We start from the raw sequence: 15,199 nt of genomic DNA, 5'->3' as shown, positions 1-15,199 counted from the left end.
GAGAAGTCATTTTAAAGATCATACAGATTGGGAGTGGAATTACAGGCTGGCCTGGATCCCAGTAGCTTTTCTGCTAGAGAAGAAGGAAGCAGGGGCCTTACCCTGGGCACCGTGGGACCTGTCTGGACAAGAGTCATGTGGGAATGGGGGCGGGGGCTATAGGAAGGAGGGGAACTAGGTTAGTTTGGGTGAAAAAGCTAGCTGGATCCATCCCACTATGTCTGTTTCTGTGACGTTCTTGACATTTTTGTTAAAGAATATTGCCCCCCACACACACATTTTAAAGGGGGGGGAGACTGGCATGTAAGGGAGGGCCCTTTAACTCTGGGTGGGTTTTTTTGTGCTGTTTAACTACTGGACATCACTGCCACGACTGCCCTGCCATTGTGTTTACCTGCACACATGTGGATGGGTGGAATTCTCCGTAAATATTTCCCAGTGCAGGGGAAAAGCGTCTTATGGAGCAATGCTGCCTCTAAGCCGTGGAGTCCCGTGAGCAAAAATTCTACTCTGTGAGCTGCTGGCACTAAAGTTGTGAGCGAGTGGTTTGGCTGCTGCATAAATTAGTTTGCTCTGGAGCCATCCTTCCTGAGCTGAGCAAAAATGTGTGAGCCAGAGGCTAAAAAACTGTGAGCTAGCTAACCCTAACTCAGCTTAGAAGGAACACTGTTATGGAGCCATGATTTATTTTGGTTTTCTCAGAGCCAGCATGTGTTGTGTTAAGAGTGTTGGATTAGGGCCTGGGAGACCCAAGGTCGATTCCCCCACTCGCACTTAACCTAACCTACCTCACAGGGTCGTTGTGAGGATGAATGGAGGAGAGGAGAATGATGTGAGCGGCTTTGGGTCCTCACTGGGGAGAAAGGTGGGGTATAAATGAAGTAAACAAATGAAACACTGAGCAAAGCCGTTGATAAATAGGATGTCTTGGAGGCCCCCCGTTCATTCACAGGGTCGCCGTAAATTGGAAGCGCCTCGACAGCACTTAATGCTTACAGAGAGTGGAACAATAATCTGTGTCCCTGCTCCCGCACTTTAAATGGTCGTCTACATTTAGATTAGGTGTCTTTCTCCCCCCCCCCCCTTTCATATTGTTGGGAAAAATCGGGACAGAGCTGCCAACATGTCCCGCTGCACTTAGACGGTGATCTCTGCTGTAAAATTTAACTTTTGTGCAGTTGGATTTGGAGGTGGCCATATTTCAGTGTGGCATTCCTCTCCCCTTTCTTTGTTCAGGAGTAGTATTCTGAAAGTGATCTCCAGTGGAATCCAGCTGCCCCTCAGGTGTAGTTGGGGCGGGCCCCTTGGTGGGCACCGTGGAACCCTTTTGCTGCCACAGTGAACCAGCTGCACAAAGGATCGGGCCTTGCTTAGCTCCCTTGGGCTCCTCTTTCAATGGGTGGCCCATTTCGGCCTTCTCTGTAAGGTTCAAGAACCACCAGTCCTCTGTGGGGTCCTGGCCCACAACCGTTCATACTCCGGGGGGGGGGGGGGGGCATGCGGCAAGCTGATGAAGCAGTTTTCTGTTCCCTCCACCACTCTCTCCCAAGATCTCCTTCTTTCCCTCAGATCTTAGGGTGAATAACTTCTCCCTGTTTTCCAAGATCTGGTGTTAATTTAAAACCTGCTGTTGAAAAGTGGATTTATTTATATAAAATGATGGCCTCAATCCTGTCAAAATTAGCTCACAGTTAATCCAGAAGAAAGCCAACTAACTTGGAGGTAGCTATGATGGAATTATTGTGTCAATCCTGTCAAAATTAGCTCACAGTTAACCCAGAAGAGAGGTAGCTATGATGGAATTATTGTAATGGAATTATTCCATGGGTTTCAGTGGGATTTAAAAGCTTTGGTTGGATTGGGCCACACACTATTTATGTACCTTGTTTAGTAGGTACCATGAACCATGCCGGGGGGAGGGTGTTGCACCTTGTGAGGTAAGGCGATGAAAGGCTTTCAGGAGCTTTTTAAAAATGAACAACCCGGTTTGCTACTCTGGTAGCCCATCAGCCTCTTTGTAATACAGCATTAAATACAGGTCTATGAAATGTTTATTTTCTATGTGTGAGTACATAGCCTGGTATTATGCAATAAATGTACTGTTTCCTTCAGACTTTCATCTCTGCCTCTTAACTCCCCTCCCCCACTTTAGTCCTCTTTAATTGAGTCACTGCTGGACAGCATTACACATGAGCTGAGCCTAATGAAGAAGTTGGAAGGCAAGATCTGTGACTCAGTTCAGATATAACATGAAATTGTGTCCTAATTTAACTCCGGTTATTGTCTGAACATGGGCTATACCAGTATGGTGAATTCAGCTACATCAAACCAGGATCTGAAACCAGGATTTGAAGTTATTAACCAGGGCTGCGATCATACGTACCTGAAGCTGCGGCAGACATACGATTCCCCTGCGGATTAAAGGGACGCGATCAGACAGACACATCTGTCCAGCGTCCCGGAGTCGTTGGCGGGGCGTCTTGTTGGGCCGCAGGAGCGTTGCAAAAAGCCACCGGGGAAAGGTTAATAGTATCCGGAACTGTGGGGCAGGCGGGCGGAAGTCTGATCACGCAAACGCGCGTCAGTTCGCCCCGGGGCAAACAGCCTCGCTTCCCGCCTGCATTTCCTCGGTGGTGTGATCGGAGCCCAGCTGTGGTTTTGATCCATGTGGAATGTGGGCATTCTGATGTAACAAGAGAGGACCCACAACAAAATGTTGCATAAGTCACCGCCGCCTCAACCATAGGCCTGGCAGAACATCTCCGATTTACAGGCCCTGTGAAACTGCTTTAGGTTTGGCTGGGCCCAGATCTCTCTTGGGAGGGTGTTCTACTAGGCTGGCACCACAGCTGGAAAGGCTCTGCCTCTGGTTGAGGCTAAGCTGACTTCAAGCTGGGGATCACCAGCAGATGTTGGTACACAGAGCATAACACTCTTTGAGGGATGTACCAGGAGAGACGGTCCTGAAGGTATGTTGGCCCCAGACTGCATGCGGCTTCAGAGATTAGAACCAAAACCTTGCATTTGGTCCGGTACTCAACCAGAAGCCAGTGCAGTAATCCAGCCTGGAGGTTCAAGGCAATCCTAGTTTCACAAATGACACATAGTTAAAATAAGACCGCCGGGATTCATATTTGGTTTGTCCTGAGCCAGCCTGGTAGGAAGGGGGAATTAAGGTAACAGAATTATGCTTGCTCACTGGGTCCGGCCTGCGCGGTGGAGGGGACTGTGGCTCAGGGGCAGAGTATCCCCAACATCTCCAATGAAAAGGGTTGGGATTTAGGTGATGGACCAGTGGCCTGGTTCAAAATAAGACAGTCAGATGATGCGATATGATGGGTGTCCATCTATTGATGTGAAATTTTTATACAGTGCATTGCCAAAACCACATGCTGGTTAACCAACAGAATATCCACAGAACAATGCACTGGAATCCAGAAATCCAGCCTGTATTCTACAGTCTTTTGTGAGCTCTCGTCAAAGTCAAATACCTTTTATTGGCATAAAATATTAAAATAAACATTTCCCAGTATTAATACAATCCTGTAGAGATTATAAAATGGATAATCAAGGTAAACCATTCCAAGAATATGTCAGGCCTATAACATACCTCAGGTTGTCACAAGATAGATTTGACCATGCAGCAGATAGCTGAGTCGTACACTAAATTGAAATCTAGACTTTTAAGTTTTTAAATTATAAATTAAGAATCATTAATATGCTCAGAGTCATTCTTCCATTTTATAAAACCATGAAGGAACTTAGCGGTCAGTTCAATGATCTCCGGGTCTCGTGAAGTAAGGAGATAATGTACCTTGTTTCTATCCGGTTGGCCTACTACCAACCTAAGGGGGGCTTCTATAAATTCCACTCGAATGTCATTTAACAATTTACAGTGTAAGAGTACGTGCTCAACCGTTTCTATTTCTCTTCTATTACATCCACAAAACCTCTCTTGAGTGCTCTAGGTGTGTGAGGTGAGTTTACAAATATTCTAAATAAATAACCTCACCTAAAACTTGCAAAAGAGGAAGCCACAACAATACCTTCTGGACTGGAACCAAAAGGTTCTGATCATATCTAGAATTAGGTAACTAAACAAGTCCTATTATCCAGTATACGGCAGAAACGACTGGGTACTGTTTCCATCCCCAAACCATCCAAGGTGCTCTCAGCCTCTCCCTAGTAGTTAAAAGAAAGCCAGGCCAGGTTTTTAGCTGCAAGTCATAGTTGGGAAGAGAAAAGGCATGTGTAGCTGAGCTCTTAATCCCTTTTGCATTAGGAAAGACCCCCTGGTGCCTCTAGACCTAGCCATGGGGAGTGTTTTTTGGAAACAGGTAAGCAGCCATCTTGGCAGAAAATGAATAGTCACATGGGCTCTGGCTCTTCTCCAAAGCCAATTTAATGTGGCTTATCCCAGAGTTACATGCTGTTGCTTTGGCATTATTAAGCCAAGTGCCAGTGTGAGTTGTACTTGTTTCCATTCTTTGCTGACACTGGAAGCATAAAATAATCCCAACAAAGAAAATGCCGCCCTTCCATTACACCCTTTGGTTGCCACCAAAAAGACCTGGATTTTTTGGTTTCCCAACCCATTAATGGCAGTTACTCTGTTTCTGTGGTTGAGCCCGGTTGTTCAGTTCCATAGCTCTTTTGTTTTGGTTTTGGCAAGTATGTGCGAAGTTTGCAACCTCAAAAACAGAAGGACGTGATAAACAGAATGGCCAAGGCAGAGTTTAAGGTGCAACATCCCACAGGATGCTCAGTTCCAAAGGAACATTTAAAAAGGTAAAGGTTCCCTTGCTCGAAAGCCAGTCGAATCCGACTAGGGTTGCAGTGCTCATCTCCGTTTCAAAGCCGAAGAACCAGCGCTGTCCGAAGACGTTTCCGTGGTCATGTGGCCGGCATGACTAAACACCAAGGCGCACAGAACGCTGTTTCCTTCCCACCGAAGTAATACCTATTTATCTACTTGCAGTTTCTTGCTTTCGAACTGCTAGGTTGGCAGGAGCTGGAACTAGAGATGGGAGCTCACTCCATCAAGCGGCACCCGGGTCTCGAACTGCTGAACTACTGACCTTCCACAGCCTGCAGTTCAGCGTCTTAACCACTTGAGCCACCGCTCAGTTCAAAAATCCAAATAATGCAAAAGTTGCAGTATACTCACACTAGGGATAAGGCTCATTGTGGAAATAAATACAACGAGCTCTAGGAAGAGGCTCTGGGAGAGTGCTGTGGTGACCTCAGCAGGGTATAATGACAGAGATTCCACCATGTTCTCCTGGGTAACTGATCTCTGCCATCTGAAGAGCAGCTGTAATTTTGCATGATCTCTATCCCTCCGTTGGAGACTGGCAACAATGGTTCCCCATGTGGGAATGGCTGGCTTGGAGGGTGGTCTATAGCATCACACCTGTCTGAGGTCCCCCCCCCTCAAATCTCCATGAATCGCCCAACCTGGAGTTGGCAACCCTATCTCCCTCCCAGCCAACCATCAACCTACCGTTATCTGCCCCCTGGATTCAGCTTTCCATCTCCTCCCCCTCCCTCCTGGAGAGCAGGTATAATTCTGAGTGATCTCCAGCCCCCACCTGGAGATTGTCAACAATGGTTCCCCATGAGGGAATGGCTGGCTTGAAGGGTGGAGTCTATGATATTGCACCTGTCTGAGGTCCCACCCCTCCTCAAACCTCACCCTCTCCAGGCTCCATCCCTCAAATCTCCAGGAATTTCCCACCTGGAGTTGGCAATCCTATCAGGACTGGCCTCAATGAGTTGTGGAAAGGGCCGTTTACTGACAGAACCTGGTTGCCTAGCAACAAGCACTGAGGAGAAAGTACAGTGGGCGAGGGAGGGGGTTATGCTGAAAGTACTCTTCACGACCCCATGGACCACATCACGTCAGGCCCTCCTGTCTTCCGCCGTCCTCTGAAGTTGGCTCAATTTCATGTTCGTTGCATCGCTGACACTGTCTAACCATCTCATCCTTTGCCGTCCCCGTCTTCTTTGACCTTCAATCTTTCCCAGCATCAGGGTTTTCTCCAGTGAGTGCAAACATGTCTTTCAAATGCCGGGAAAGATGCCTGGCTTTAAAGTTTGATGCGAACGTATCAAGCAAGCTAGTACTGTGAAAGGGTCATTATGGCTCCTGATTCTGCCACTTTCTCCAGATACTTGGTGACATATCTCTGCAGGTCTGCTATTGGTTCACTGACTTCAGCCTTTGAGAAGTTCCTGGTGGTGATGCACTGTGCTAAAACTGATGCTGCTTTTGGAAGAGCAGTTCTTCAGAGCCTGTTTCTTCAAGACGACCTGCAGATAACATCAGGTACATGGCTCCCTAGTCATCAAATCACCGCAGACTGTGACTGCAGCCATGAAATTAAAAGACGCCTGCTCCTTGGGAGGAAAGCGATGGCGAACCTAAACAGCATGATAAAAAGTAGAGACATCACCCTGCCAACAAAAATACGCATGGTCCAAGCAATGGTATTCCCAGTAGTCATGTATGGCTGTGAGAGTTGGACTATAAGGAAGGCCGAGCGCCGAAGAATAGATTCTTTTGAACTATGGTGCTGGAGGAGACTCTTGAGAGTCCCTTGGACTGCAAGAAGATCAAATCAGTCAATCCTCAAAGAAATCAACCCTGACTGTTCCCTGGAAGGCCAGATAATGAAACTGAAGCTCAAATACTTTGGCCACCCAATGAGAAGGGAGCACTCACTGGAGAAGACCCTGATGCTGGGAAAGATTGAAGGTCAAAGAAGACGGGGACGGCAAAGGATGAGATGGTTAGACAGTGTCATCGATGCAACGAACATGAAATTGAGCCAACTTCAGAGGACGGCGGAAGACCGGAAGGCCTGGCGGGAGATGATCCATGGGGTCGCGAAGAGTCGGACTCGACTGTGCGACTGAACAACAAAAAAGTAGAATGCCCTTCTGTATAAGCGGCTGTCAGACTCCCAGTTCTGAGTGTTTGTCTCCCATTCTGGCATCTTATCTAAACACCATGGAATGTCACACTAATCAACGAAGTGTGTGTATGCACACAAGGAAAATGTGCAGCTGTGGTGCAGTGCCAGATATATGTGCATTAATTGGTAAAAGAATCTGCCACTGAGTCACAGCCAACTCCTGGGATGTTCCAGGCAAGAGATGAGCAGAGGTAGTTGCCATCTCTGCATAGGAACCCGTCCTCCTCAGTGGTTTCCCATCTACATACTAACCACAGCCGACCATGTTTAGTTCCCCAAACTCTGGTTAAAAGCCAGGCCAAATGGCAAGTGGGAAACTCATGCTCTGTTGGTAGAAATCCACCCTTGTCAACATTTCACAGGATCCACCCATTTACGTGTCGATACAGTTTGCGTTATGAACAGGGCCTATATGGACTGCCCACTCTTCCACCACATGCATAAGTAACGTGCAAAATGAATAATTTTTCCTTCTAAAAAGAGAAAATGGTTTGCAGACTAGGATTATGTGTGGAAGCCCAGCATCACACAAAGGGCTCTCTATGTGTGGACATCCAGGCCAAGTATGCTGGTTAAGCAGGTACAGTCCAGCTTCTCCAATGCACTGTGTCAACGTTTGCTTGGATGGGTTCTGAAAGGATTATCAGTGTCCTGTAGAACCTCCATGTTATCACCAGCACAAAATGGGTAGCCATGTTAGTCTGTTTGTAGTAGCACCTTAGACTTTACAAAATTAGTGGCAGGGTTGTAGCTTTCGTGAGTCACTGCTCACTTACGAGTTACTGCTCACTTTTGTGAGTCACTGCTCACTCACGAAAGCTCATACCCTGCCAGAAATGTTGATTGTCTTTAAGGTACTATTGGACTCTTGCTCTTTTCTACTATCACCAATACAGAGTAAAGTTTGAATCCAGTGGCACCTTTAATTTCAAAGTTTTATTCAAGGTATAAGCTTTTGTGTGCATGCACACTATCTGAAGGAGTGTGCATGCATGCATGCACATGAATGCTTATACCCTGAATAAATCTTTGTTGGTCTTAAAGGTGCCACTGGACTCCAACCTTGTTCTACTGCTTCGGGCCAACATGGCTACCCACCTGAATCTATCACCAGTACAGTTAACCAACTTGGTCAATGCGTTTTGCACCAATAACACTGTTGTTAAATGCTGCCATTTCACTGGTCTCTATCCAGATCACAGCTCCAATCCTCTGAAAGCAGAAAAGGACTGTAAGTTAGCCACTGTCATGATCCTGGGCCTATAGTGGTACGACCTACCGGCTCCAGGGAGGCCTAGTGGCTTCAGAGAAGCCTGTATTACAGTGACTACAGAGCCTACATTCCCCAGGTTTCCTCTGGACCGTATGACTGGCTAACAGGTGATTTGGAGGGAAAACTACACTAGCAGTGGAGCAGAGGGTGGTGCCTGGGATGAAGAGATAGAAGTCCTTGCCCAAATAGGGAGGGTGTCCTGTCCTCTCTCAGGGAGCAGGGCTGGTGAAGCTGCTGCAGAAGGAGGGGTCCCTCATCCAAAGTCAGTCTGAGATCTGGTACCTAGGGAAGTCAGACACGTTAGGATTTATTATTTTACTGATTTACCTACCTATACTTTGCTTATTTTTCCTACATGTTTTTGAAATTCAGTTGTTATCATATCTCTTTAATAAAACTAGTTTGTTACTCTGCCTGGGTCCTCATGCCTCATTTGGGCATGTATAAAGGGAAACCGACTGGGAAAGTACTATATAAAAGAGGAGGGCGGGTGCTCTGGGCCCCTCCTGAGGTGACCCATAACAGAGTGGTGGCAGCTATTAGAGAACCTTTCGAGCCGCTGCCCACGACAGCCACAATGCCCACTTTCAAGAGGGCCATCATGAAGAACTTTAAGAGCCCCTGACATGATTAAAGTATGGATAAATGCCATTCTGGCAAAGACAGCTGGAGGCTCTTGCAGTCAAAAATAGGTTTTATTTCCTTTGTTTTGTACAAAATACAATCATGTACGAAAATGTACACATACAACATTTTGTCAAATCAGTTTTACATGTTGAAAAAAGATTCAGTGTTTCGAATGAATTTTGCTGACATGATGTGATGTAAACATAGAACTGAGCCCAAAAAGGTTTCATAATCTGGGGCAGAAAGCGGATCATTGCTGGGAGGAAATTGTACAGGTTACTTTCAAACTTAGAATAAAGTCAGATGAAAGGATTTTCCTGCAGGCATATCTGTGACAGAAGTTGGCTTCAGATTTCAAATTGCAATCAAACTATATACATACACCAGAAGGGGCACAATCCATGGGGAAATTCTCCCGTTCCCGTCAGGCCTGTACTGTGATTTTTGCACAGCTCTCTTGTTAGAGGGGTTTATGGAGAGAACTTTGCCATGGTTTGTGTCTGAGACTGTGTGATTATAGAGACCACTCAATAAGGACAGACACACAAAAGGTGGATTTGTCAATGCATGCCGATGTCACACAAGGGTCAAGCAGGTGTAAAGACTGAACGTACACTTTCAGGCAAGTTTTGAACACCTAACAGAGATGGAATACAACTTGACATCTTGTGTACCGGTGGGAATACGAGTTCCAGAGATTGTCCACATTAGTTTGTCACTACAAAACTCAGAAAGTGTTTTGAGATAACATATAGAGCCCACGAGATGCCTGCTAGCAAAATTATCCAGGTTCAGCATTGTTCAAAGGAAAAAAAAAAATGCAGTTTTTCAAGGAATCACCCCTGTGTCTGTACTACATCATTTCCCTTCATCCATCTCATAGGAGAAATGGAGACGGGAGAGCAGAACTTTGTGAGACCTGGCATTAGTTCTACAGAAACAGATATCCTTATGAAAACATGATTGCCTCGTGAGAGGTCTACTGTCCCCCAATTTCTAAAATTGCAGTTTATAATGGGCCAGTGTACATCAGAGAATGGTGAGAAGGGACATGTCTACACTGCCATTTTATTAGAATTTAACTGCCTCAGAGGAATCCTGGGAATTTTAGTCCTTAGAGGGCACTTCTGCCTATGTGCTGAGCTCTCAGGGACAAGGTTTATGGTCTTAAGTTTTATAGGCAGTGAGATTACGTTGTGAAGTCTGGGCCAATGATCTGTCTGGTGCATTATGGGATGGTCAAGCTGCACGGAGGACTGTTAATTCATTCCTGTCCACTGGTTTGACTTGGCTCTGAATGGGGGATAACCTGCTGCTAAGGACAGCCACAGGACACATGAAGTGGAATTCTTACAGAAAGGTCAACTCTGAAGCAATGCACTTTCCACTCAGCATCTTCCAAATGGCACGGTCCTTTCTTGAGCCACTCCTGAATGAACCTGACGGGTAGGAACACCGTCCATATAACCACCATGTATTTACATGGATGGTGTTTTTGGCTTCTACTTTTGGACCAACACAGATGTAAACAACTTGTTGACCATTCTAGAGCTGACTCACAAACGTTCCCAGGGAGAAAAACAGGATCAGGTCCAATGCTCCCTCTAAGCTGTGGAGTCTTGCGAGCACAAATTGTACTTTGTGAACTGCTTACATTAAAGTTGTGAGCAAGCTATTTGGCTACTGCATAAATTAGTTTGCTCTGGAGCCTGAACTAAGATGGAAATATGTGAGCCAGAGGCTAAAGAACGGTGAGCTAGCTCACACTAACTCATCTTAGAGGGGACACTGAACCAGACTATGAGACTCCATACTTATTTGCATGCTGGGTGGCCTCTGGCCCCAAGAATTTTAACCTTGTTTTAAAAAGGTTTGATTTCCTGTGTTCTGGGGGAAACTCTCAAGCTCAGACTATGAAGTCTTCCGACTGGTAGTTTTCTTCTCCTAACAGAAAGGCATTGAGAAGTTTCTTTCTATACTCTCCAACAATGTCCTGTGTTCTGGGGGAAACTCTCAAGCTCAAACGACTATGAAGTCCTCCAACTGGTAGTCTTCTTCTCCTAAGAAGGGCATTGAGAAGTTTCTTTCTATACCCTCCAACAATGCGCCCTGGGATAGCAAGCTGGCTTCTCCTCCTGGACTGAATCACCATTTTTTTTGCCATTCAGGAAAGCTGCTACTGCTCCCCTTTTCAGAGTACTGCTTTTCAGATTAGCCCTATCTGCATATAAATGCAAATCCAACCCTGATGTCTAACAAAATCATTAAAAGAAACAGTTAATCGGTTCCAAACTTCAACATACAAATAATAAGTAACCATTTGTCCATTTACTCAAGCATAATCAGAAAAATGCCACTGTTGCCTGCAAGCAAATTATAAGCATCTCCCCCGGCCCCAGTTTTTAATTCAAGGAAACTTTATAGCTTAAAAGTGGTTCGTTAATTATCATTCTTAATTGGTTTTAAAATATGTCTCAGCCTCATTCATTTATAATAGCAATTTGAAATATACAAATGTGTGTTGGAGCAGGGAATTAAGACACACATGTCCACATTCATACTGTGCCCGTTTCATAGCAAGCTGTGAGTGTACCCAGCACAGGGCGCATTTCACACTAAATCCGGACACTGGAAGTAGAGATGTCACACCTACATTAAAGAAGGTTATTTTGGCAAGCAAAGAGACACTGAAAATGATGACCGAGATCCCAAGAACCGCTTGGTCTCATGAAAATGGATCGCATTCTCCCAGTGGGATTTTGGGCTTGCTTTTGACCCTTGATTTCCATGCTGTGTCACCAACGCCTTCTCTTGGTAAGTTTCCAAGGAAACCCAAGTTTCCCCACACTTGTCATGCGTGTTGTCAGGGACTGCTGTTCAAGAAAAGCAACCCTTAAAAAGACCTTTTGGGTCCACAGAGCTAATTTGACAGTTTTTTGGATCCCGGCCCACATTTCTGCATCAACTTTAATCAGAAAATCTTAGTAATTGCGATTCGATTTGGAGAAGCAATCATCTGCTGGAATTCTGGCACGTACACTTTTTGCTTGTGTTTTTTTTTAATTCGACAGGTGTACACAGTTTGCCAAGGCAGCTCCATGATCTGACATTAGGCATTTTTATCAAACACACATTTAAAAATTCGTAGGACTTGTGCCTGGAAGGTTTTTCTGCTGACTACAATTAACTTCCTATTCAGCTGCTGGCTTCTCTAGACAAGTCTTAAAGCTCAGTCACAGGCATATTTTTTTTCCTTCCTAAAAAAACAACATAACAAAAATGTCAGGTAGACAAATTTTTTTCTTTAAAAGTACAGTTTTGGTTATGCTTTCTATTAGTTCTCATATTTAAAAAAATATAAACTCTCTCTCTCTCTCTAAAGTGCATCATTGTACCTACAACTGTACACAAGCCATTCCAAAAGTGCAGCAATCCCGCTGCAAAAACAGCTTCGGATAAGCACAGAACAGGAAAGGGGACAACGTCATCACTGCATATTGATGGATCTGCCAAAGTTTTGGGCGGGGGGAACAAAATTGTTGCAGCAAAGCATTGGCTGGTTTGTCCCATGTTTTAAAACACAGGGCTGCATCCTCCTGTTTCACTTCGCTAAATATGGAGCCTTCCTCCAGTGGAAAAGTCCTTCCTCGGCTCCTTACGCTGGAGGAAGACTTGAAACTTAATGGAACCCTGCCCTTCCGGCCATGGAATCTTGGCTTGCTGTGGACGTTTCTGGCAAGCATTCCAGGGACCCGGCCTTGGAGTGGTAAAGGTGGAAAAAACCAGTAATGGAAGACAGACTGGCTTTCAGGGAAGCTTGTGTACCATTACCGATCACCTCACCAAACAACCTCTTGGTAAGTGTCCAAGGAAACCCAAGTTGCCCCAGACCAATCTGAAAACCACTGGCCTAGTCCAATCAGAATGACCCACGCTACTCTCTTGTCAGCTCAGTACTTGCCACAACTTTGAGGACACCCAATCACAATGGTTTTCATTTTCTTTTTTCCATGGGTTGGATCCAGCCAGCTGGTTCACTCATTTCCCATTCTCACTACAGCTTCCAACCCATGTGGCCTCTGTACAGGCAGATCCTACAGTCCCCAGTATCTCTTTTTTTGGTGGTCAAGGGGGACTATCTCCTCCTTTTTTTGGTAGTGGGAAAGCTAGTTGAATCTGACCTTCTTTGTTCAGACAGAAGAGGCAGTCAAGAAACAAGGACAAGCGATAGCTCTGAGAAAGAAGTCAACGCAAAGGCCATGGCAGGAGACAGTGTTTCCCTCAGAGTGGCAATTCAACGTTGAACAGTGGCAAGCCAAAACAGCCACAAGCCAGTAAACCAAGACCGCAGTCATATGTAAGATTCCCGAGAATATTGCTTTCAAACACTACAGCTGAACAGAATAATCTCAGAATCAGCATCCTGTCCCATTACAACAGACCCTGGTGTTTGATTGGTCAGACGATTACAGATAATTACTGGCGATTCGCGACAGCTCAAGCGAGTTCATCTCTCTTTTCATTCACGCTCTGGAGAAGGCATAAATCTGACTCTGATCATCTAAAAAATTCAGCCACAAGCCGATCAAAGCAAAGGACACCCCCTCCCCCTTCGGAACAGAGCATTTCGACTGTTTTGTTTCGTAACCCCTTCTTTTCCTGCTGGTTTGGCTGACCAACTTGGAGAAAGGACAGTCCGCAAGTCTAAAGAAAGGTGCTAGACTCCACTGTCCGGTTTCTCAGTCCGTGGAGAGAGTTGCTCAAACGCCCTTCCAGTATACAAGGATCTTGCTGAGTACTTCAAGCAATCATTCCTTTGGCTTGTCCAACTTCTTAACTCTATTGGCAAGGTAAAGGATGCCTTCCTTACATGATCTTGGAACTAATATCTCTTTTGCTGATCAGGACTTCCAAAAGCCTCATCTTGGCCTTAACCTGCTTGTATTCATTATACTCTTCAGCCATGGGAAGACGGTCTTCTTTCTGGACGTTTCTGTGAGAAAGACAGAAGATACAAACGGCTTCAGGTACGGATATATTCTATGGCTGAGGCTAGCCAGATCTTGGAAGCTAAGCAGGCTCTGGTTAGTACTTAGATAGGAGACCACCAGGGAAGTCTAGGGTTGCTATGCAGAGGGGCAGGCAATGGCAAACCACCTCTGTTAAGTCTCTTGCCTTGAAAATACTATGGGGATGCCATAAGTCAGCACTGACTTAACGGCACTTTCCGCCACCAGTGAAGAGCCAATTCACTGACTGAGGAGGGAAAGGACAGCATACTGAACAGGCGGAAGAAGACAAAAGCTGCCATCTCACAAGCACTTTCCCGAGAGTGAGCCCTTAACGGGACCTAGGATGGCTCTCGTATTCTTGCTGTGCATCCTCGCTATCTTTTTAAACGTTTCTTGACATCATGGTACATGTCTATCAATGACATCTGTGGCTGACAGAGCTGAGAGTGGCAGGTTCCATTTGTGCTCCGAGGGTGAATGGGAGGATCCAAGGTTGCGCTGCACTGGGGTTGCCAAGAATCTGGAGGGGTAAAAAATGTTCTGCCCCCTTAAAAGAGCCTTAATGGGATAGTATTATACATGAAGCTGCCTTATGCTGAGTCAGACCTTTGTCCATCAAAGTCCGTATTGTCTACCCAGACTGGTAGCAGCTCTCCAAGGTCTCAGGCAGAGGTCTTTCCCGTCATCTACTGCCTGGATCTTTCTAAACTGAAGATGCCAGGGACTGAACCTGTGCCCTTCTGCATGCCAAGCAGAGGCTCTTCCACTGAGCCACACTTCACCCTCTCAGGTGACACCTGTCTCCATGCCATGAAAAGCTTCAGTTACCCATTTACACACATTAAAGCCCTATTAAGAACAGACCATCTTTGTCCAGGCCTGCTGGCAACCCTGCTCTGTACAGAGTTCTGCACTTCTTAGATGTTCTCCCAGACGCTCTCTCATAAGCTAGAGGACTTGCACTATGTCTATGCACGAATTAAAGCAGCCTCGGGAAGGATCTATGTCTTCAAAGGGCTACGCAGAAGGTGAAACCCACGACTCAGCCAAGGCCAGGGCTATTTTTGGGCAGGAACGCACAGGAACGGAGTTCCGGCTGGCTCCCGAGTTGGCCACGCCCAGCAGGAACTCATTAGCATAATAGGCCACACCCAACAGCAGAAACTCATTAGGATTGGCTACATTTGGGGTGTGGGGCCTAACATGCAAAGGAGTTCCTGCTACAAAAAAGGCCTGGGTTTTGACAACAAACAAGGTAAACAGAATAAGAAGCAAAAGGTGGGTGTGGCTGGGTGAGCACACTTCTTGTA

The 15,199-nt window shown here is 45.9% G+C and overlaps 1 protein-coding gene across 1 annotated transcript in view; it reads right to left on the bottom strand.

Moving 5' to 3' along the window:
- Positions 1–11,938: 11,938 nt before the first annotated feature.
- Positions 11,939–15,199, bottom strand: part of FAM13A (family with sequence similarity 13 member A) — an 89,400-nt gene continuing 86,139 nt past the window's right edge. The window contains exon 19 of the mRNA XM_015411409.1: positions 11,939–13,870. Coding sequence (XP_015266895.1) covers positions 13,744–13,870 — 127 coding nt within the window. The 3' untranslated portion in view covers positions 11,939–13,743. The remainder of the gene's footprint in view (positions 13,871–15,199) is intronic.

Source organism: Gekko japonicus, unplaced genomic scaffold, assembly GCF_001447785.1.
Source record: "Gekko japonicus isolate JY-2015 unplaced genomic scaffold, Gekko_japonicus_V1.1 scaffold3037, whole genome shotgun sequence".
Classification (NCBI taxonomy): domain Eukaryota; kingdom Metazoa; phylum Chordata; class Lepidosauria; order Squamata; family Gekkonidae; genus Gekko; species Gekko japonicus.
The sequence above is the reverse complement of the archived record's forward strand: the minus strand, read 5'-3'. Positions and strand labels throughout refer to the sequence as shown.